The sequence below is a fragment of the Lithobates pipiens genome, unplaced genomic scaffold (assembly GCF_037356315.1).
Source record: "Lithobates pipiens isolate NorthernLeopardFrog02 unplaced genomic scaffold, aLitPip1_a1.2 Scaffold_8, whole genome shotgun sequence".
Lineage (NCBI taxonomy): Eukaryota > Metazoa > Chordata > Amphibia > Anura > Ranidae > Lithobates > Lithobates pipiens.
This window is the reverse complement of record NW_027507903.1, coordinates 140233789-140256801: the sequence shown is the minus strand read 5'-3', so window position 1 is coordinate 140256801 and position 23013 is coordinate 140233789. Positions and strand designations below refer to the sequence as shown.

The 23013-nt window shown below is 47.2% G+C and overlaps 1 protein-coding gene across 1 annotated transcript in view; it reads left to right on the top strand.

Moving 5' to 3' along the window:
* Positions 1-6576: 6576 nt before the first annotated feature.
* The window catches only part of NET1 (neuroepithelial cell transforming 1), a 51751-nt gene continuing 35314 nt past the window's right edge, over positions 6577-23013 (top strand). The window contains exon 1 of the mRNA XM_077469486.1: positions 6577-6779. Coding sequence (XP_077325612.1) covers positions 6631-6779 — 149 coding nt within the window. The 5' untranslated portion in view covers positions 6577-6630. The remainder of the gene's footprint in view (positions 6780-23013) is intronic.

Genomic DNA, 23013 nt, shown 5'->3' with positions numbered 1-23013 from the left:
TTTACACAAATAGAGCTTTCTCTTGGTGGTATTTTAATCACCACTGCATTAAAAAAAACATTTTCTTCTAAACGGACTGAAAACTGAGTTTTTCATCCTTCACTGATGGGCAGCACTGGTTGGCACTAAGGGGACCGATATCCCTCTAACAGAAGCTGGTTGCTGGCTTTATTCTCTTAATGCTAACAGCATAAAGGGGGGAGCCAGTAACTGGCTTCTGTTTACTTCTGCGATCCTGTCATGGGCTGACAGCTCATCATGTGGTAAAGGGCCTGCTGTGATTGGCCCTTTACCCTGCACTGATCAGCGCACCCCATGAACGGGTGGGCATATATGGATGCCCTCCTGGCATTTGAGGTCTGCTCTAGCCATCTCAATAGATCGGGGTAAAGGGCCAATCATATCGGCCCTTCCCAATGTGACCAACTGTGTCCGTTCGGTGTGAACAGGCTTTGCCGGTTCTCAACAGTTGTTGCCTAATGCTGACGGTGTGTGAGGAGAGTCGGTAAGTGGCAATCCACACGGGACATGGGCAAGATCATCAGTGTGGAACAGTGCCTCCTTGTCAGCAAAGAAGAGTTCTTATTTATGAATTTGTTTTGGTGTGTTTTTTTTTTTTTCTTTCCCATTTGGCAAAAAATACATACCCCAGTTTTGATTAAATACCACCAAAACAAGCACGATCTGTCTCAAAGCAAAATGTTTGGGTACAGCGTTCCATGAGTGTGCAATTGTCGTTCAAAGTGCGACAGTGCTGAAAGGAAAAAATTGGCCTGGAAGGGGGTATAAGGGCTTGGTTGGCAAGTGGCATACAACATTTATTTATTTAACTTAAAGTGGAGCTCAACCCCAAAGGGAAGCTCTGCTTGTTTGCCCCCTCTGCTTCCACATTTGGCACCTTTCGTGGGGAGCAGGTACCTTTTTCCACTTCTGGCTGAATTTTGCTGTGGCAAAGTCACCTAGAAGTTGGCCTCTCCTTTCCCCACCGCCGGCCCATTTACAAAGTGATTCACGCATGCGCATTAGGTAACAGGCTGTGAAGCTGCAAGGCTTCACTGCTGGTTTCCCTTACAAGAAAAGGCAAAATATTGGCAGGACTGAACATGCCACTGGATTTGTGGACAGGTAAGTGTCCTAATATTAAAAGTCAGCGGTTATAGTATTTGTAGCTGCTGCCTTTATTTATTTTTTTTTTCTGAAGGAGCCTGGAGTCGCTCTTTAAAGTGGTTGTTAAGCCACTACACTATTATGTGACCTAGTGTCTGTTATAAAAAGCTGATCTGTACTTTATATAGGAGCGTCTCACGTGACTCCTTGGCTCTCTCCTTGGCTGATGGCTATAGTAGGAGGGGCCGAGAACTCCCACTGATGTCAGCTGGGGAGAAGAGAGCCGAGGAGACATGTGAGTATCGGGAGAAGCGCTAAGGTATAAATCAGTATCTTTACACGCACACACGTAGCACCCTCTACCTAGGTAGGTGTTAGCTTTGCCTGTACTACAAAACTTCTAAGAACTGGGACTCAGAGGCAGGAAGGAGGCCTTGAAAGATTCAACCAGGAGGAGTCTGAGAACTGCAGGAGCTAGTGCTGCTGGGGAAGTCTTCAGGAGGGAACCAGCGGTTGCAGCCAGGAGAGCTGTTAAGTGACATGTGAAGTCGGGGGGGACTGGAGAAGCATGGCAGCGAGGACTGTGAGGAAATTGTCAGAGCTGGGTGTGGAGCCAGAAGTGAGGATTGCAATGTCATGGGCAGTGAAGTTTGGCAGCTGCAGCCAGGAGGACAGCTAGCACTAACAGGACCTTTACATAATTTCTGTTTACACTAAAGGGACCCACGGTCCCTGCCTGCAAAGGGCAATTTCTAAGGCCTGGCTAAGCCAATTTGAAGGAGTGTACATAGTCGTCCCTAGCAAGTTTGCTATAATTCTACTGTGCATCCCATATTTCCCATACCCCATCCAAGTTGAATTCCCTCAATAAAATAACAAAAAAAAAAAACACACAAAACGGACTGTTCATTGTCTTGGAGTGTCTGGGAGGTGAGGGCTGGGCAGGGTAGGGTGACAGGTGGGCCACATCAATTAGCAACCCCACAGGGTTATCGCTACAGTTATTTTACAGAGGGGATTGTATGTTGATAGTGTATTTATGATAGCAGCAGAAGGGGAGTGGATGGAGGCATGTGAATTGTCCACAAGGTCAGGCTTCAACAGCCATGATAAACCGTGGTCAGTTTACAGAGGACAGGGCAGGATCAGACTTTTTTTTTTTTGGGTTGGTGATAGAAGGGACCAAATTACATAGCACAAGCATTGTTCATGCTTTAAGGGAACAATATATATATATTTTTTTTGGGGGTAATAAATGCTTTAAGGGTGAATAAGCATTGTTGCCCTTGGACTGACAGAATCACTAAGTGAAAATAAAGAAAAATGCCTTTGAAAAGAAAGCTAATGCAGCCACCACATCTAGGAACTGGTAAACTGCAATATGTTAGGCCTCTTTCACACGGGGCGGATCAGTAATGATCCGCCCCGTGATGATCCGCTCGCTCAGCGGGGATCGCTCCGTTGTCCCCGCTGAGCCGGCTGCGGACAGGGCGGTCTCCGCACACTGTGCGGGGACCGCCCTGTCAGCTCTCCGCTCTCCTCTATGGGGATCGGATGAGCACGGACCGTGTGTCCGTGTTCATCCGATCCGCTCTGCAGACAGATAGAAAATAGGATTTTCCTCCGTCTGCAGAATCGGACTGTTGCGGAGGAAATCGGGTGTCTGCGGATGTTCATCCGCAGACACCCGCTATCCCATAGGGATGAATGTATGCCCGTATTTCATCTGCAAACGGATGGATGAAATACGGACATATCATCCGCATGTGTGAAAGGGGCCTTACAATTTTGTGATTGAGTTTGGAAACATCAGTACCTAGAGTAGCCATATGGCCAGTAGCAATATAGATTCTTGACAGCTCATAAAGCAGGTAATTTTTTTGCAAGAAAAGGTGTAAGCCTGAACTTTCTATGTTGTACTGCTGTCTTCCTTCAGAAAATGTCAGGTGTCTGGCTGCAATCCATTTAGTCACTGGCCAGGAACAAAGCAATATTTTAGAGAACACTGGCCTCCTATGCCTAAGGCCTTGTTTGCACGGATGACCAAGGTGCCTGTAAAAACTGCCAGCTGTGCTTTTACTGATTCCTGACTGTCCACCTATGGAAGAACATGCAGCCACTCAGGCTGTAAATGTCACAACCATGATTCTTTGCGGTCATGACAAGAATGAAACGGTCACATTCTACAGGCAGTACTGACACTGAATGGGACCCAGTCAAATGATTGGCTCTGCACTGCAATTGCCTTGCAGCTGCATGCAATGCGGTTGTAGCTTGGTGGTTTGGCACGCCCATCTGTACAGCTGCCATTGTCAATGCTGCAGGGAATGCTGTAACTGGTGCCCTTTCCTGCTGTAGGATTCATCATAGGTTGGAATCTCTGTATGAATGTCACAACATGGCATAGAGCTGTGGCTTCAGGCTCTGAGGAACGGGTTGTGTAGTGCTTTAGGGGCTCTTTGCTCAAGCAGCCATTATAATGCCACTGCTCCCTGCCCCTCCCCTCATGCAGCCGGCTTGTATAGTTAAGGTGATCTACAGCCTGTGGAGGGAGGGGTGCTGTAGCACTGCAGTGGTTGTACAGTAAGGGGGAAGGTACGGCTACATTTCTCTAATAATGGCATTAGAAGGGAGGAGGGTCTGTGCCACAGTGGTGGCTAAGGAGAGGAGAGGGATTATCGCAAAATAGCTGGGGTAGCGGGATTTACTGCACCTATTCATGTGAGGTAACACCAATGCGGAGCTTGCTCATCAATGCCTGGGACCAGGCGGAGATTGTGATCATGTGCAGAATCAAACATTAAAGTGGTTGTAAACCCTTACAACACACTTTCACCTACAAGTAAGCCCTAGATTAAGGCTTACCTGTAGGTCCTGTAAATATCTCCTAAATCTACAATTCCCCGTACGAGGATTCCTTATGCGCCGATGTATTCGGTGCATGCGCACTTCAGAAGGGTCACGGCGTGCCGTTTTCATTAAAGGACATGACGTGACTGGCAGCTCGCACGCAACTCCGGCCAGTCACAGAGCCAGAGTCCATGAACCCAGAAGGAAGATGGACGCTTCCAGCCAGCGAGTATATCGGAGACATCGCAGGCTCCTGTGTCAGGTAAGTGACGTATAATGGACTACTATGTGATGCATAGGAGCCCATTATGCTTTGCCTTTGCAGGGAAGCAAAGAGGAAGTAAACCCATCAGGGTTTACTTCCTCTTTAAGGCAGTTCCCCGACTTAGAGATGAGCTTTCACTGCGTGCAGTAATAATGCAGAATCCTCTGAAAAACGACTTGTCCCATGTCACCACACACTGTACTTGTGTGTTTGCATTAGGAGGGATGTGCTGAGCCTGCACCCACTCTGCCAATCCAGGGTACCTCTATTACCTCACTCCCAGTAACAGAATGGGGTCCCGCTGAGCACCTAGGGTGGACCTCGTGTGTGCTCACTTACCTTTTTCTTTCCCAAACCATGTGACCAGGCCATAGACCTTCAAACCTCTTATCTGCTCCTAGCTGCTGTGGGAGACGGACTGCTGCGGAGTGAGCCATAACATTGACCCCCTCGCTACCGGAGGACCTGTCACCTAACCAGGTACCACACCTAACTGGTTACTTGTAGCTGTTTAATCTCTTGGTTACCCATAGCAGCTACTTTCCTTTTCCTTGTCTTGGTGAGGTAACCATTTGTAGTAGTGTTACCCATATCCCATAGTGCAATTACAGACCCAGGCTCTTTGGGATACACCAGAATCAGCATGCACCCCTTCAGGCCAGGCTCATAATGGTTAAGATAACTTTTACGGTTTAAAAAAAAAAAAGCTTTATGGCAATACAACATGAACAACGTTCTGCTCCTAACTCTGAGGCTGGGCTCACATATGTCCAGCTGCAGTTCCCAGCATGCGTCCCTGTTCACCAGTTCAGGTCCAAATTTTCTGCCTGAATTCGCACCTGAACCAGCCCCAAGATGCACAGGACTTTTCTGCAAAGCAGACCGTGGCCGTCCGAGACCTGTGTGAACTGGCTACATTGGGAGTCGGTCACACTCGCCTGTCATCGGATGCAGGAAAACCTGCATTCCAATTTGCATATATGTGAACCCAGGCAAAAATTATGTAGTGGCCCAGCCATGAGTCCATATAGGCATTTTCCATGACTTGGATACTGTCTGTGGCTCTCGGTATCTTCAGCACTGCCCATGCGCTCACAGGTGGGCCAATGCACTACGTTCTCTACTCTGCCTCCTTCGCAACTGGTCCTAGTGGTCCCCCTACTTTATATCACCTAAGGGCCCACCATAACCAAGTCCTGGAAAACAGAATCAAAAATGTTTTACCCCATTCCCAGCTTGGGCTGGCTGCAGGAACTAACTACATGTTTCAGCCTGCCTACATGTAGCACAGCAGTGGGGTTGTGTCTGTGGCACAGCGACTACCAAGGGGGGAGGGGTCTGTGCCATAGCAGTGGCTGAATGGTTTGGGGGCACAGTGGTGACTTAGAGTAGGTGGGGTCTGTGGCACTAGCAGTGGCGTCTGTTTAGGGTCTAAAGTACAACGGTAGCTGAGGGGAGTGGGGTTTGTGGTGCTTAGGTGGATGGGGTCTGTGCACAGTGGTGGATGAGGGGGTGGAGTCTGTCCACAGTGGTGGGTGGGGTCTGTGCACAGTGGTGGATGAGGGGGTGGAGTCTGTGCACGGTGGTGGGTGAGGTCTGTGCACAGTGGTGGATGAGGGGGTGGAGTCTGTGCACAGTGGTGGGTGGGGTCTGTGCACAGTGGTGGATGAGGGGGTGGAGTCTGTGCATGGTGGTGGGTGAGGTCTGTGCACAGTGGTGGATGAGGGAGAGGGGTCTGTGCAAAGTGGTGGATGAGGGGTGGAGTCTGTGCACGGTGGTGGATGAGGGGGTGGAGTCTGTGCATGGTGGTGGATGAGGGGGTGGGGTCTGTGCACAGTGGTGGATGAGGGGGTGGAGTCTGTGCAAAGTGGTGGGTTGAGTCTGTGCACAGTGGTGGATGAGGGGGAGGGGTCTGTGCACAGTGGTGGGTGAGGGGGGAGGGGCCTGTGCACAGTGGTGGATGAGGGGGTGGAGTCTGTAAACAGTGGTGGGTGGAGTCTGTGACACTGCAGTTGTTGAGGTCTGTAGCACTGGTGTTGAAAAGCGTGATGCTACAAACTATATTTTTCTTCTCAGTTGAATGTCCTATACAGCGAGTACATGCGTACATCGTGACTTGTCTTTAAAGTCTATCCATTTGATTTCCACAAATAAATAGAAAAAACAACTTCCTCACAGTTCAGTACAGAAGTGCCCTCATGTAAAATGTCCGCCTAGCCAGCAGACGAGAAAGCGCATGCGTCGAGTTCTTTCTCAGAGCTGCGCCTTACCCTTTATTCATCTCCTAGCAACCCTTGTCCTTGCCACCCAATTGGCTGTTGCCCAGTTTCCGCTCTTTTCAAACTAGCGGCAGGGCGGGTGGCCGTGAGAAGAACGTTCTTGTCCGCCGTTTGATTGCTGAGCTCACCATGGAGGGGGAGGAGGTCATGGCGCCCCCGGCGGACCCTTCTCCGCCCTCCGACAAAGTGAAGTCTAAAAAAAGAAATGTCCCGAAACGGAAATCCTCCGTCACGAGCCTGGCTGGGCAGACCTCCCCGGACAGAGGCAGCGGCAGGAGGTAGGCGCGATGGAGGCCTTCATAGGGGATGACTATGGGGGGAGGAGAAGGACCCCGGTACACCGGGTGTGATTGTGTCATTCCACATCATTGATTATCCCATTACAATGACATCTGACAGTGGGTGGGATGTATCAGGCAGTAAGTGAACATGTTGTCCCTGAAGTTGATGCAGAAAAAATGGGCAATGCGTTAGGATTTGAAGGACTTTGACAAGAAACAGGTTATAATGGTTGGAAAGACTGGGTCAGAACATCTCCAAAACTGCATGTGTTGTGGGATGTTCCCGGTGTGCAGGGACCAGGACTGATCGAAAGTGGTCCAAGGGAGGAAGACCGGTGGTAGGACCCGGGTTTGCTGATGCTTGTGGGGACTGAAGGTGGGTCCATGTTGTCCGATCCAATAGAAGAGCTACCATGAGATCCCTTCCACAAGGGGCGGACCCCCTGCTGAGCGGGGAATCTGTCTGCCAATCCCTGCTGAGCAGACAGATGGATGGTCCAAGTCTGCTTATGCAGAACTGGACCTCAATGGAAGAAGGTGGCCTGGGCTGATGAATTCAAAAGTGGTTTGCAGAACGCAATGAGTTTGCGGTGTTGATTTGGCCTCCAAACTCTCCAGGTCTCAATCCAATCAAGTATCCGTGGGAATCGTTGTAAAAACAATTCCGATCCATGGAGGCGTCACTTCCCCAACTTACAGGACTTAAAGTGCTTGTAAACCCACTTTGAAAAAAAAACCAGACAAGACAAAGGCATAATGAGCTAGTATGCATAGCATATCATTATGTAATACTCGCCTGAGATTGAAGCCCTCGCTGCAGTGCCCGTACACAGCACCAGCTGGCAACATCGCTCCCCAGGGGGTTACTTCTGGGTATAGCAGCTCCAGCGCTGTGATTGGCCAGAGCCGCCGGTAACAGCACACTCACTGAAGCAAACGGCACATATGCCTCAGCTCTGTCCCCCCCCCCCCCCCCCCCAGCACTCACTGGAGCGCTGGGCTGTGGAGGGGGCGAACTGGGTGCCGGTCCAGGCATGTGGGCGGATCCCGACTCCTTTGTCACAATCTTACCTGAGCCTGGACGGCTCTGTGATGACAGCGGACTTCAACCCACTGTATCCTGAAAAGGGGTCACAGGAGTGCTGTGATTTAATGGAGAAGTACAGCCAAACAAGCTTTGGCTGTACTTCTCCTTTTGAAGGATCTGCTGCTGACCGCTTGGTGCCAGATACCTCAGCATACCTTCAGAGGTGTAGTGGAGTTCATGCCCTCATGGGTTATGGTGGGTGGTCGTAATGTTATGGCTGATCAGTGTAGATAAACCTCAGTGTGATATGGACTGGTGAGGGATGGGGGTGGACGTGTGCACATAGAAGACCTCTGTGCTGCTCTCTACTCATACTGGGATCAATGGACTATCTGCTAAATGATGCCACCCTGATAAGCTCTCCACTAAGATCTGCTCACCAGGGGGCCCTGTTATGTGTGCTGGAGGAATAGTGTAAGAGAGCCCCCTGGGGGTGGGTCCAAGGTCATGTGACTTGTCAAAGACCTGCTGCGCCAAATTTCTGGCGGGCTCTGCACGTGGAGCATGCGAACACGCCGGAGCTCATCCTTACTGCTGATCAGTGTGTTCTGACAGCAAGGATACAGATAGCTTGTGAGAATACAATAACACAGAGGGGAGAATTCCTCTATCCACCTCACTTGTGTGGATGCAGGAATCCTTCATTTTTTATTTTTTTTGTTCAGCCTGCTGGTTTAACAAAAAAATTAATAAATAAAACGGAGGGGAACACAAAATGCAGGCACAGCATAGAATAAACACATCTTGTTTTGACACGTCACAGGTCCCAGAAGATTGCCTGGCCACTCACACATGTGCAGTATGTGCCCGGCTGTGAAGCCGCAAGCTGTCACAGCCAGGCGCCCACACTTGCAATGACGGCGCCATAGAGAGAAGCGAGGCTTCGGGCGCCTTCATCGCTGGACGGTGGGAAACAGGTGAGTGTCTGTTTATAAAGTCAGCAGCTACATCTTTTGTAGCCGCTGACTTTTAATAAACGTACAAACAAGTGGAACTCCGCTTAAAAAAACAAAAAAAATTTAGCCCTAAAACACTGTTTGTGAATTTTCAAATAGGACTGTACTATAATGTTATGCATGACACTCACTTGTCATAGGCAGGTCACTTGATGCAGGCTACCTGGGCCTGCTGTCACTTATGCTGGCCATAAACAAACACATTTTTCCTTCGAAAATCTTAGTTTGAAGAACGTTTGTTCAATTTACTAATCGTTTAAGGTCAAATCGATGTTCATTTTCAACCACAGTGATGGGAAAATTGGAAGGAGCAGAATAGAAAATGTTTCTCGATCGAACACATTTTCAGACAGTGTATGTGTTTTTTCTTTCAGAAATGACATTCATTTTCAAATTGAATGTTAAAAGCAAGTGACGTTTTTGAATGACGTTTGTCCATTCATCAAATGTATGAAAAGTGTTTGTACAATTCTTCTCGTACAAAAATTGAAAGTGTATGGCCAGCAAGACTTTTCTGCAGCAGAAGAATGCTTTTTATATCACTTGTCATGGGGATGTCAATCTTTATAATAAAGTAGTACTAAAGGCTGAGATGTTTTTGCATGGATATATTTATTTTGCATATACAGCCAATCTACAGGCTACAAACAAGATGGGCTCTGTGGGTTTGTTCTTGAAGAGGAGTTTCCATAATAAAAAATAATAATTTAAGTCAGCAGCTACAAATACTGCAGCTGCTGACTTTTAATAATCAGACACTTGCCTGTTCCAGGGTCCAGCGATGCAGGGGATCGAAGCCCCACTCGCCTCCCCTCCGCTCCGTGGCGCTGGCATTGCAACTGTGGGCACCCAGCTGTGGCTTCACAGCCGGGCACCCACTGCGCATGTGCTGCGCGCCGTGATTCGCCGAGCAGTCATCTGGGACCTGTCGCGTGTCGCAGATGACTGACAGGAGAGAGGGGGCAGAGCTGAGCCCTTCCTGCGCCGAGGGAAAGTGATGTCATCAGCCCAGGCACTGAAGGAGGCAGACTACGAGGGACCCCCTAGCAACATGCATTTAGAGGTGAGTTAGAAAAAAAAAATTCCAAATTTGTATTTTTTTTTAGGAATTTTAATGATTTTTTTTTCTGTGCAACACAACTTTAAAGAGGGATTCCACCAAAAAAAAAAAATATTAAAAGCCAGCAGCTTTAAATACTACAGCTGCTGACTTTTAATAAATGGACACTCACCTGTCCCGGGTTCCAGCGATGCCGAGGCTGATCGATCGCTCGGCCCTCGGCTGCTGCCGCCACCATTCTAGGTAAGGGAATCGGCAAGTGAAGCGAATCGGCTTCACTTCCCGGTTCCCTACTGCGCATGCGCGAGTTGCGCCGCGCAATAGGAAATCTCCGCGCTGTCACTGGGACCCGTGTGTGTCCCAGCAGACAGCGCGGCAGGGCAGGAAATGGCGTAGACTCCCACGGGAGTCTATGCCCGGAAGTGGGTGTAAATACCTGTCTTTGACAGGTATCTCCACCCCCCTCCCCCCTGAAAGGTGTCAATTGTGACACCGGAGGGGGGGGGGGGATCCGGTCAGCGGAGGTTCCACTTTAGGGTGGAATCCCGCTTTAAGTTCACTTTGTAAGTTCGAACGGGTACTTTTATTTTTTTTATTTTTTTTATTTTTTTGTAGCTCCAGCCAAAAAAAAATTGTTTTTTGGATAGCATAGGGAAGGGGTAACACACCTGTATAATTTGTTTTGCTGTCTGTGCCCCTGGTCAGAAGATTTCACCTCACCTTCTGTCCCTTTGACAATTGGATTTTGAAAATTTTAGGTTGTTGTGGAAACAAGGATTGACAATAGTTGGAGACACTTTTTCTTTTTTTTTTCCCCCATGATGGCCATTACAGGAGTTAATTTCCCTTCCTAGGGGTAGATTTCCTCTCACTCCCTGTTGTCTCCATCCGTTTGTAAGTAGGAGATGTTTGCAAGTCAGATGATTGTGACCCGGGGACTGCCTGTAATGCACAATACTGGTAAAATTTGACTTAAAATTGTAATGCAGGGGCGGCTCACAATTTAAAATCCTGAGCTACTAGCCAGGCCTTAAGAATTCATTGCCACCAGTTGCCCCACCCAACCCCTACCCTGCTCTGCCCCTAAACACACCCTTGTAAATGATCTCATGAAATTAGACGGCCAAAACTTCTCCTGTTGATCAAAAGTGCAGTTAATTTTACACTCCTGTGACCCATTTTCGCTGACGTCACAGTAGTAGGTCCAGGGTCCGCGTCATCACGACAATGGAAGTCGGGATCCGCCAGGTCCCTGGACCAACACCCGGCTCAGGCTGGCGAGTGGCACGCTGCATCTGGTGGCGAGTGGCACGCTGCATCTGGGTGACAGTGTCACGTGAAATACTTACACTGTCATTTAAAAATTTTTTTTTCACTGTTATTGTAAACATCTCTTATGACAGTAAGGCCTCATGCACACTGGACGTTAAAATAATGTTATAAAAATGTCAGTAGCTTTGTAATGAGTTTTGTGTGCATGGACACATAGGATAACATGATGGAGAGTTTAATGACTGTAGAAAAAAAAAGTCTGCTGCCAAAAACAGCTGCTGTAAAAACGTCCAATGTGCATGAGGCCTAATAGGCAGTGATAGGTACTCTTTATGGAGGGATCGGGTGTCTATAAGACCCCAAAGCCCTCCTCTACACTTCAAATGATTCAAAACGTCAGATCTGCTTTTTTTGAATACTTTTTTTCTCAAGTCATCTTCCAGGACGGCACACCTGAGAGATGAGAGGCTCCTCCCCACAGGAAACACAATCAATCGACAGCTGTTTTAAGTCCCCACCCTTCCCCTTGATCCTCAGTTTTTGATTGTGTTTCTCCCTACACAGCGAAACTGTTTGTTTTTTTCCAAATGACCCGAAGCCTGGGGCTGGTGGTCTCCCCCTGGGAGCCGGACCACAAGCCTGGGAAGCCTCTGGGTCTGGTAGGATATTCTTGTCCTTCCTGGGGGGTTCCCCTATCTTTTCCTCAGGTCGGGCAGCAGAAATTGGAAGAGCCCCCCTGAGAGCTGAAGGACCCTGGGTACAGTGGTGTACCCAGAACTTCAGGGGCCATTATCCTGTCTCCCCCTCCTTACCTGTACAGGTGGCTGTTCAGACGGGGGTGCTGGCCATCGGTTCTTTCCAGGGGGATCTTGTCCCCGACTCCTGGTTCCCCGGTAGCTCGCGTGGGCTGCCGGAGAGGGCGTGGCAACAAGCACCGCGTCATTTTCAAACTTCGGGAAAATGGCAGCGGCGTTCTTACCCAGGAGGGAAGGCTGTGAGTCAGTAGGAGCAGGCGCCCACATCCTCCTTTCTCTAGAGCGAGGAGGCACCAGTTTACTACGGTGGATGTCTGCCTTAACCACCTCAGATATGAAGATGGGAATGAGGAATGGAAGGCATTGCCCCCCCCCCCCCATGTATATAGACTGACTGGTACAGTGCAGGACACAGCCTAACCTGGCACCTCCCTATGGGGACAGCAGTTGGGGGGGGGGGAAGCACTTTGGCGGCTATCCTCCTTGCGTGTGGACCATAAGGATGGAAAAGCAGGCCCGCTGGCTGTGGCAAAAAGAGGAAGACGACAACGGTGAGTGCTTTACTTTCCTTTTGCCGTGGGAATTTAGCTGCAAAATCCCCAATTCCAGCCAGAGGGTTCCTGGGCATTTGAGATCTCACCTGGGGTCTGGATTCAAATAGCCCTTAAGCTTCTGCTAAAAACACCAGCTGCAGCCCCTCTTACATCAGAGAAGCTGTATGGTGGACAGGTGGTGCAGAGGAACGAGTGTGCCTAAACCACTTCAGATGAGAAAGAGGTAGGTAGGCCATTGCTCCCCCTTCCCCGTGTATATACTGACTGGTGCAGTGCAGAACTTGGGGTCGGGATACAAATAGCGCAGACGCCACTGCTAAAACCACCAGCCACAGCTCCCTCTTACAGCAGAGACACTGTGGTTATCGCAGCAGTAGGTTGCCAGCCTCTCCCTACATGCCCAGTTGTGGTACATTTAGTAGGGATGAATATAGCGTACAGAGGGGACCTGGTAGATACAAAGTTACTTACAGGCCAGGTATACCACTGAACAGGTTATTAATTGGGCAGTGGTTGGTGGATTCAGAAGCTCCCCTGGTCAGCAGGTGCACTAGGTTACCGGCCCTATTAGCCCAGCTGCTAGGAATCTGAAGTTGCTTCACAATGTTTAAAAGCTGACCTAACATTCAAGGATGGGCAGAGACCAAGCTACTGTGTGGCACAGTAGGGGTTCCCTTGTCACAGATCCTCCTTTTGGGGGTTGCCTGCTATAGTTAACTTTCATAAGCTCCAACCTCCCACTCCACCTTTACACTGTGTTTATATTATAGTGTAGGAGGTAAGAAGAAACTTTTTTTTTTTATTGGTTTGGGCTACAATCCACTCAGTGGCAGATCTAAAGGCGATTCACCATAGATTGCTCCCTACATCCTTTTAATTGAGGATTTTCTGTGCAAACCTATGCAAGAGCTACATAATTAATTGTTTGAAGCCTGCAAATAGCTATTTACCTCCCAGGCTAAACTGGTAACCACTTCTTCTAGAGAGGTCTTAAATTGGTCTCTAGGGCTGGGCTCATTGAGACTTTAGTTGCTAATCAGCACCACCTGGATAGGTGCTGGCTAGCGTTTGCTCAGTCTATGGAGGTAAGGTAGGACAACAACTACTACTAATAGTAGGGTGTCCAACCATTTTAGGATCTGTTCCTTCTCTGGTGGTGAAGGTTTAGTATCTACAGCCCAGGCTATGCCTATGAAATAAATTGCCTGTTATTTCATAAAGGGATAGACCATGACTCCTCATTGGCTGCACACCAGTAGACCTCAGTAGTGAAGGTTTGTGCTTGCTGGGATGTTTTTGTGGCACAGCAGAAATACACATTGAGATTTGTGACATCTCTGCTTAATAAGGACTATATTGCTGTACATCAGAAATGCACTGCACTGAAGCTTGTTTGCTGTCCTTTATATACTAAAGGTACTGCTTTGTTTGGCTACAGATCAGAAAAATACAACAGTGAAGGTGGTCTGTACTTTCTGGTTTTGTGTTGCACAGCAGAAATGCACATCATTGTGTCTGGTGACATCTCTGCTCATAATGGTTATATTGTTGCACATCAGACATACACAAGATTGAGGTCTGTCTGTGGGGCTTTGTGTCCAGTTTTACTGCCTTGTTGGTTACTTATCAGAAAGGCAGCAGTGAAGTCTGATGGTCCTGATTTGCGTGGCGCTGTGCTGATTCAGACAGTGCTATTAACAGCAATGGCTGCCGAGTTTAAACATGCGATTTGACATGTTGAGTCGCATGACAAATCATTTCAATATGGATGTGCTATCTCTATTCATAGTGTTTTATTGTTGCACATCAGATTTATACAGCATTAAGGTCTGTGAGGTTTTTGTGTCCTGTATTACTGCCTTATCAGAAAGGCAGCAGTGAAAATTGATGGTTCAAATTTGTTGGGCTACATAGCAGAAATACAAATTGAACCCCTGCCAGGTGTAGTACATATACTGCCTTTGGTAATCCGTGTAGCACCACAAAGTGGTGTTGTGCTGATTTTAGCCATGCGATTTGACATGTTGAGTCGCAAGGCCAAATCGCTTCAATATGGATGTGCTATCTCTATTCAGAATTGTTATATTGTTGCACATCAGACATATACAAGATTGAAGGTTGTCTGTCCTTTTATGTCTTGCATATACTGCCTTATTGGCTGCATATCAGAAAGGACACAGCAGTGAAGGTTGCTTGTCTTTTTCTGATTTTGTTTTTGCTGCTCAGCTGAGAGACACATTGAGGATGGTGGCCTCTCTGCTCAGTATTGGTATATTACTACACATCAGACATACACAAAGATTGAATGTTTGTGTCCTGTATGTCCTATATTTACTGCCTTATCGTTTGTATATCAGGCTAAGCAGTGTTTCTCATGGATCTACCTTTCTGCATCTTAGGGATACACAGCAGGGGTTTGTTGGCTGCAATCTTCCAGGGAGTCACAGCATTGGGGACCCCTTACTTGTTCGACCTGAAAATTGCTATTTGTTTTTTTTTTTTCCCTGCGACCTGTGTAATCTTGAGGTCTGTGGATCCAGGAATCAGGGACTGCTGGTGTCGCACAGACACAAATGGTACCCATTGGAAGCCATAGTATATGACTTCTCATGCGTCTTGCAGTCCCAAGTCGCAGGTTGGGTCGCACGGGTGTGGGAACCCTAAACTTATCTGTCCCTTCTGATTGAGGTTTTGCTACACAGCAGGAATACTCATCATGGCGTTATTGTTTTATTTTGCAGCGGACCAGAAAGATTGCAGCTGTAAAGGCTGTCTGTCTTTTTCCTCAGTGTCTGCTTTTATGTTGTTGCACAGCAGAAATACTCAAGATTGAAGCTTGTTGGTGCTTTCTGTTTCAGAAAAACACAATGCTGCAGGTTGCTCGTGTCCTTTCTCAGTGTTGGTTCTATCTGAACTACACTACAGAAGTGCATGACAGAAAGGATTGTCTTGTGTTCCATATTTTTCCCTGTGGCATAGCAGAAATGCACAACACGGGAGTTGGTGTTCATATTAATCTTATAACTGTATTTGGTGGTTTGTCAGAAATACACAACATAGAAGTTTGGGTCTTTCTGTCTTTATAGCCTTGTTTTGCTGTACATAGGTAAAGCACAACAGTAAAGGGGGTTCCTGTCCTTTCCGTATTTATATATCAGTTATGACCTAGCTAGCTGCACTAAAGAAATACGCAGCATTTAGGGTTTGCTTGAGTCTTAATGTTTTTACGTCTTGGCAGCACATCAGAAAACCAGACTATGAGGACTGTTTGTCTACGTTGAGGTTCAGATTTGGGTCTCTTCCCATATTTGATATATTGGTTTAGCTAGTCACACTCAGGCACACAACATTGTTGTCTATGCTTGTGTCCTTTCTGTCTAAATCTATTGTGCCGTGCCCACAATCTATGATCATTTTATTTGTGATATTAATAATGCATGTATCACCTTTTGTATTTCAGCCTTCTTTTCCATGGAGGGGCCAGGAGTTCGGGCTGCAGCTGCCACATGTCAGAAAACCTTGACCACTTGCATTCAGGGATGCCAGAACCATTTCCTAGGGTTGAAGCCCTGTAGGGTTATGGGACACTGGAGGAAGGGGATAATGAATCGCCCTGTTTAGTAAGAACTTGGAGAGTTCTGTTCAGAGGAGTATTAGGGCCTGAGGATGAAGTATAAAGATGTATACCCGATCGAATAGGTTTCGGCTCGGTGCATGGCCTTCATTTTGCCCTTTTAGCAAAACTAGACATAGCAATATGGGTAGTCTACTCCTGCTAGGGACTTTAATCTCCTGAAGAAGGCTCTCAGGCGTAAGTAAGGACATAGATTGGGCATGCCTTAAACCCAGGGTTCAAGCTTCTGTTAATCTATTTCCCTTAAGTAGGCTTCCCTTTGGTCTTTTGCTGACATAAAGATAAAAGGGAAGCAGTTTTATTTCCCTCAACAGGATAGTGTTAAGACAGGCCCTCTTATTGATTAATGTAGTGTCCTTGTCTTACACAGGTCTCTTATTTATCTTTTTAGTGGTTCTAAGTAGCACCTACAGGCATAATAGGCCATGGTTGTTAGATGTGTGAGATAGGCAACATTGCTAACCTACAAGTTTAACATGTTTTCTGATTCCATTTTTAAGAGCCCATTTCACCTAGATACTGCATCTGAAGCGGAAAAGGCAGGAACATCTGTGGAGCAGACCTGCAGATCAGCCGCATGATCCAGCTAACATGCCTTCTTCAAGCATATGAGCGTATGGAGTGGAGGTAAAGCTCACTGCAGAGCCAAGGTTCGCCAAGAGGGTTTTGCAGTGGCCCCACCCTAAGGTAGGCCTGAGGTACTTGTTTATCCTCTCAGGTGTGCCGTCCTGGAAGATGACTTGAGAAAAGTACCAGTTACTTACCGGTAACTGTCTTTCTGGGAAATCTTCCAGGACGGCAGGCCTACTTCCCACCCGTTGGAGGAGGGAAAATTCTAGAACACTAGAAGGTGGGTACCTATGAGGAATGATTTCCCTTGTGAACCTGGTTCAGGAGTTACTTCTCTACAAACTGAGGATCAAGGGGAAGGGTGGGGACTTAAAACAGCTGTCGATTGATTGTGTTTCCTGTGGGGAGGAGCCTCTCATCTCTCAGGTGTGCCGTCCTGGAAGATTTCCCAGAAAGACAGTTACCGGTAAGTAACTGGTACTTTTTTTTTAAAACTGGCACCTTTTAAGATGCCAGTAATCCGGGAAGTGATGTCATGACATTGCTTTCCGATTACTAGATCCAAGACTTGCCCAAGCTCACCCGTCCCACCAGGAGGCCCGGGCAACCAGCCAGCATGTCCGCTGGCTGGCCGAAGACCCGGGCAAGCGGGGGGAGGGGGGGCTGCATCTCGTGGCAGGTGATGGTGATGTACAGAATATCGGCACCCGAAAGGCGGCCGAAAATCGGTATTGGCCCTGAAAAAAATTGATATTGGTTGACCCCCTACAATATATGCATTGGAATATTGTCCTTACAGGATGTCTCCAATTTACAAGCTGACCTCAATGCTCTGTTTAATTGGGCAACTGTGTGGCAGATTTTTATTTCACCACTTCACGCAAAACGACGTACCTGTACGTCTGTACTTTGAAGCTAAATACCAGTACTTTCGAATCTGCGAGATCACTTTTAGCGGTGGTGGAAGAGGTGCCCACCCGCCTCCTGCCACTCTCCAGTCGTCTACGCCGCTTACCGGACCCACCGGTAGCGTCCTCTCCTGTGGATGCCTCGCAATTTTGAAGCATGACATGTTGGGTACCAATTTACTCAAACTAACATTATCTTTCACAATATAAAAAAAAAATGGGCTAACTTTACTGTCTTATTTTTTAATTTAAAAAAGTGTATTTTTTCCAAAAAAGTGCGCTTGTAAGACTGCTGCGCAAATATGGTGTGATAAAGTATTGCAACTACCGCCATTTTGTTCTCTAGGGTGTTAGATGCCCCAAACACTATATATATTTTTTTATTTTAACTTTATTATTATTATGTACATTTTTTTTTCTAGCCTTAAAAAAATGATTTAAACTTGTAAACAAGTGTAAAAAAAGAGGCTTGGTCCTTAAGTGGTTAATTATTAAGGTTTAATGTTGATACATGTAAAATTATGCTTGGGGGCTAAGAATTTGCATGCACCATACATACTAGGGGGAGTACAACTGGGGTAATCAATGGTGGAGAAGGACCTGGGGATTTTGGTACTTCATAAGTCAGAAGGCAGGCCGGAGGAGTCTGGGGGTATAGATCCCTCCTCCTCCAGGTCCCTCGTCGGCTCGTCTTTCTCGGTAAACAGCTGACGCATGTCATTTCCGGGACGACCTGACGTCACTTTCGGTAGAGCAGAATCATCTGTCAGTAGAATCGCCTGTGGGGAAGCCACGCTACACCCGTTCGACGTTTGCCTCGTGGCTCAGGTATGGTGGCTGGGGGGGGGGGGCCACATTGCAGTATCCCAGGATGGAGGTGATTGAAGCCCACTTAGTTAGTGCGCCAGTGACAGCCAGTACTGGGGTGTCTGCTGCGCCCCCAGTTCCTGTTCTTCCAAGCCTGGCTGCAGGTAATGTCCTATCTTTACCTTCAGCAGCTCCGTCACCATTCGTGGTATTGCCTTCTGTGTCCCCAGCCCATTTCATCGCTGCCAATATCAAAAAGGATATTTTGGAAGGAAAGGATGTAAATTTAGCCTCGCCACTAATAGCAGCCCAAGATGTTACGGAGAACAAGTCATTTGCTTGTGGAGAGGTGTCGGTGGTGCTCAAGACCAAGGATCCCAGGCTTAGTCACAAACTCGGTGTCCCGGAATTTGTACTGGCATTTGCCATTTTCAGTGACATTGTCTGTTCGGTCAGTCCAGGTAGGAGGGAAGAGTTTGACCTACACCTTCATAAGGTGGTGGATTTGACACACAAGTACGGTGGTTTCACTTTTTATGACACCATTCCTTTACTGCGAAGGTAGCGGCTACTTGGGCTCAGTTTCATGCGGTGACGTGTTGGGGCAATATCAATATGGAACTGTTTTGCAGGCATTTCGCTAACCAGAAATCTCCTGTATGTGCCAACTGCCAGTCATCAGCACATACCACAGCTTGGTTTCCAAATTGTGCAAATAAAGTACTAGTGCGCACAACCCAAAAAATAATTAATCCTAAAAAGTGCCTACTCCATAGCAAAGGAAGCTGCCAACATAAATAATGTTCTCAACACTATCTAATCAGATGCATATAAAAGTATGTAGCGCTACCTTTTAAAATAAATACCTAACAAGTGAAATAAATAACAGACTATAAACAAAATGAATGTGCAAATAGCAAAACACTGTGCTTACATACACATGCACAACACAATTGTGTATAATAACTGAAAAGTGCAAAATCACTTATATCCAAAGTGATACATAAAAATCGCATAGAATGTGCACAAATCGCAAAATGTTGTGTGACACAATTACACAAAAAATATCTAAAAAAAAGAAGAAAAGAAAATGTCCATATAAATGTTCAAACTAATGTTCCAGTGCTTGTTCAATAGACTCAATATCCAAGCGTGCTGATTGTAAGCTCTAACGAGCAGGGCCCTCTGATCCCTCCTGTACTGAATTGTATTGTAAGTGTACTGTCTGCCCTCATATTGTAAAGCGCTGCGCAAACTGTTGGCGCTATATAAATCCTGAATAATAATAATAATAATAATAATGTATAACAAAATCATGCCGTGTACACACAGATGTGGGACAATCCACCTTCAGTGCTCCACCAGTGCACCCCCCGTTTCCCCCAGCCTCTCACCTCAATGAATGACCCCACAGGGTCAAACACACATGTAGGGGAAATTGCTGATATGGCTCCTTTTCAGTGGTTCAACCTCACAAAGTATTCCAATACCAACGATCATAAGGGAAGAAAGGGGACTCTCATGTGTAAAAACGTATCATTTATTGAAAGTAACATAAATATCCACTCACATGAAATTTCGAATCTCGCGCTTGTAAACAATGGAACTTCCGGTCTCGGACGCGACCGAAAGTGACGATCGTGACACCTGGCTCCTCCCTGACGTGTTGCGTCACAGACACGTGACTTTTTCAAAGGGTCCTTTGAAAAAGTGAGAAAAATTAATTCTTGTATTTGAGAGGTGTAGACTTCAGAGAGCGGGAGATGTAGTTTTGCCTCTGTACAAACCATTTGTAAGACTTCATTTGGAATACGCAGTTCAGTTTTCAGCACCAGTTAAAAAAAAGGATATTGGGGAAAGTGCAGAGAAGGGCAACCAAACTGATAAGAGGCATGAAACCGCTCAGCTACGAGGAAAGATTAGAGGAACTGAATTTATTCTCACTTGAAAAGAGGAGATTTGGGGGGATATGATCAACATGTACAAATACAGTGGTCCATATAATGAACTTGGTGGTGTTCACTTTAAAGCGGGAGTCCACCGGGACTCCGCGTTTTTTTTTTTTTTTTTTTTTTTTTAAAAGCCAGCAGCTACAAATACTGCAGCTGCTGACTTTTAAAATAGTGACACTTACCTGTCCAGCGTGCCCGCGATGTCGGCACCCGAAGCTGATCTCTAGGTCGTCTGTCGGGTCCTGCCGCTGCCATCTTGGGTATGGGAATCAGGAAATGGAGCCTTTCGGCTTCATTTCCCGGTTCCCTACTGCGCATGGGCAAATCGCGCTGCGCAATAAGGACGCTCCCCGCTGCCTCTGGGATCTGTGTGTTTCCCAGCAGGCAGCGGGGCACTTGCGGGAAGGGGCGGGCACTTGCGGAAAGGGGCGTAAGTTACGCCCCTTTCCGCAGAGAGCTATCCCGGAAGTGGGTGCAGTTACCTGGATTATCCAGGTAACTGCACCCCCCTCCCCCCTGAAAGGTGCCGATTGTGGCACCGGAGGGGGGGGGGTTCCGATGAGCGGAAGGTCCACTTTAGGGTGGACCTCCGCTTTAACCTCTTCACAACCAGGCTATAGCCGAATGGCGGCTACTTCTTTAAAATATACAGCGTGGTGGTGATCTGAGACACTTATATATTTTTTCACATTTTGCTTTTTTTATTTTTTTTTATTTTTGGTCTACTGTGACGAGATGAACACCGTGTTACCATAGTAACAGTGTACTATGAGGAGATGATCAGAATTTGTTTTTTTGGTTTTTACACACACTATGCTCATACCTCCCAACTTTTTGAGATGGGAATGAGGGACACCTATTGGCAAAGGTATGTAGCATTGGGCACACCCCTGTCATTCCCCCTATAGGAGAAATAAACAAAAAAAAAATGTTGTTCAACCCACACATGGTTTGGACACAGCAGGTCACAGATTGTGCAGCGTGTTCTGGGGAGGTCACCATTTGACATTCACCCAGAACTTGAGAGGTCCCGTCTGGCTGTCTTTTTTTTTTTTTTTTTTTTTTTTCTATAGGCTAGGTGGGAATTGGTTAAACGTGTGATGTCACCGGGGATTCTCAGTGTATCTGTCAGATCAGAAGAGAGGCGGGCCGGGCAGTCACATGAGCGGCGTGGACACTCTGAGAAATGCGGCATGGAGCTACATACTTTTTAACAAGCACATACCATGAGGCACTTAATGTATTGTAACACGGGATTCATTAAGACACAGTTTCACAGCTATAAGTAGAGAACACTTGGAGCGCTTTCCCAGGAGGGGTGGGCAAGTCGGGGTGACGTCATCCTCCACAATCGATTATGCCGGTCGCAGTGTCGATGCCACATCGTGGACACACGAATCGTGATGCGATTAATTTCAGCACCCCTACTTGCACTACATATTTGATGGTAGATCTAAAAGAGATTGTATTATCAGGTTGTAGAATGTATTGCCACCTTAAAGCTGAACTCCAGCTTTTGCTACACTTTACATAGTTCCTCCAAATGAACTACAGTGTCTCACAAAAGTGAGTACACCCCTCACATTTTTGTAAATATTTTATTATATCTTTTTATGTGACAACACTGAAGAAATTACACTTTACTACAATGTAAAGTAGTGAGTGTATAGCTTGAAGTGGTGCAACGGATCGTCACTGATCCGTGATTCGAACGGGTCAACCTGTTCAGATTGGCACGCCACGCAATCCGCAGGGCGCTTCGCTGCCATCTTGGTACACCCGGCAGCGTATCGCGGCAAACTGATGCCACTGATCGCATTAGTTTACCACGTGATCGCTCCATCAAATGACTGAGCGATCACTTGTAAACAAACCGGCAACATGTCATGACGCCGCGTCCTCTCTCCCCTCTGTGTACCGATCTGCACAGTGGAGGGGAGAGATCGGATGGTAGGCAGTGCTGTTGGCTGGATCTGTAGTGCCCACAGCGCTGCTCTGTGACGATTGCAATCACATCCATGAATCCATCCATACTCTGCAATACTCAGCCGTATCTTGCAATACCCAGCCATATCTTGCAATACCCAGGCAAATACCAATGCCTTCTGATTTTGATGCATTTTACTTCTGTCCCCTGCAACTTGGACACGACTTGGGGTGACTTACAACATGACCGTCTCAGGCCAGGCGACTTTGGGCGTGGCCAATCGGAGAATAATGAGCTCTCAAGGAGGAACTCCACGCCAAATTTTAAATAAAAAACCGGCATGGGTTTCCCCTCTGGGAGCATACCAGGCCCTTAAGTCTGGTATGGACTTTAAGGGGAACCCCCCAAAGTCCTTACCAGACCCTTATCCGAGCACGCAGCCTGGATGGATCTGGAAGGGGGTGGGTACGATTCACCTGAGGAAAAAGTGTCAATAAAAAACACAACACAAGTTTTTAAAGTAATTTATTAATCAGCTCCGGGGGTCTTCTTCCGACGTCGGGGGTCTTCTTCCGACTTCTCCGCTCTGTTCGGCCTCTTCTCCCGGTGTCCGGCCTCTTCTCCGGCGTCTTCTCCTGGGTTCCTCTGCTGTCTTCTTGGAGCTCTTTTACTAGCGGAGGAGCCCGGTCTCCTCCGTCCTTCTTCCCTCTTCTCCCTTTCTTCTTCCGATGTTGACACGGCGCTCTCTT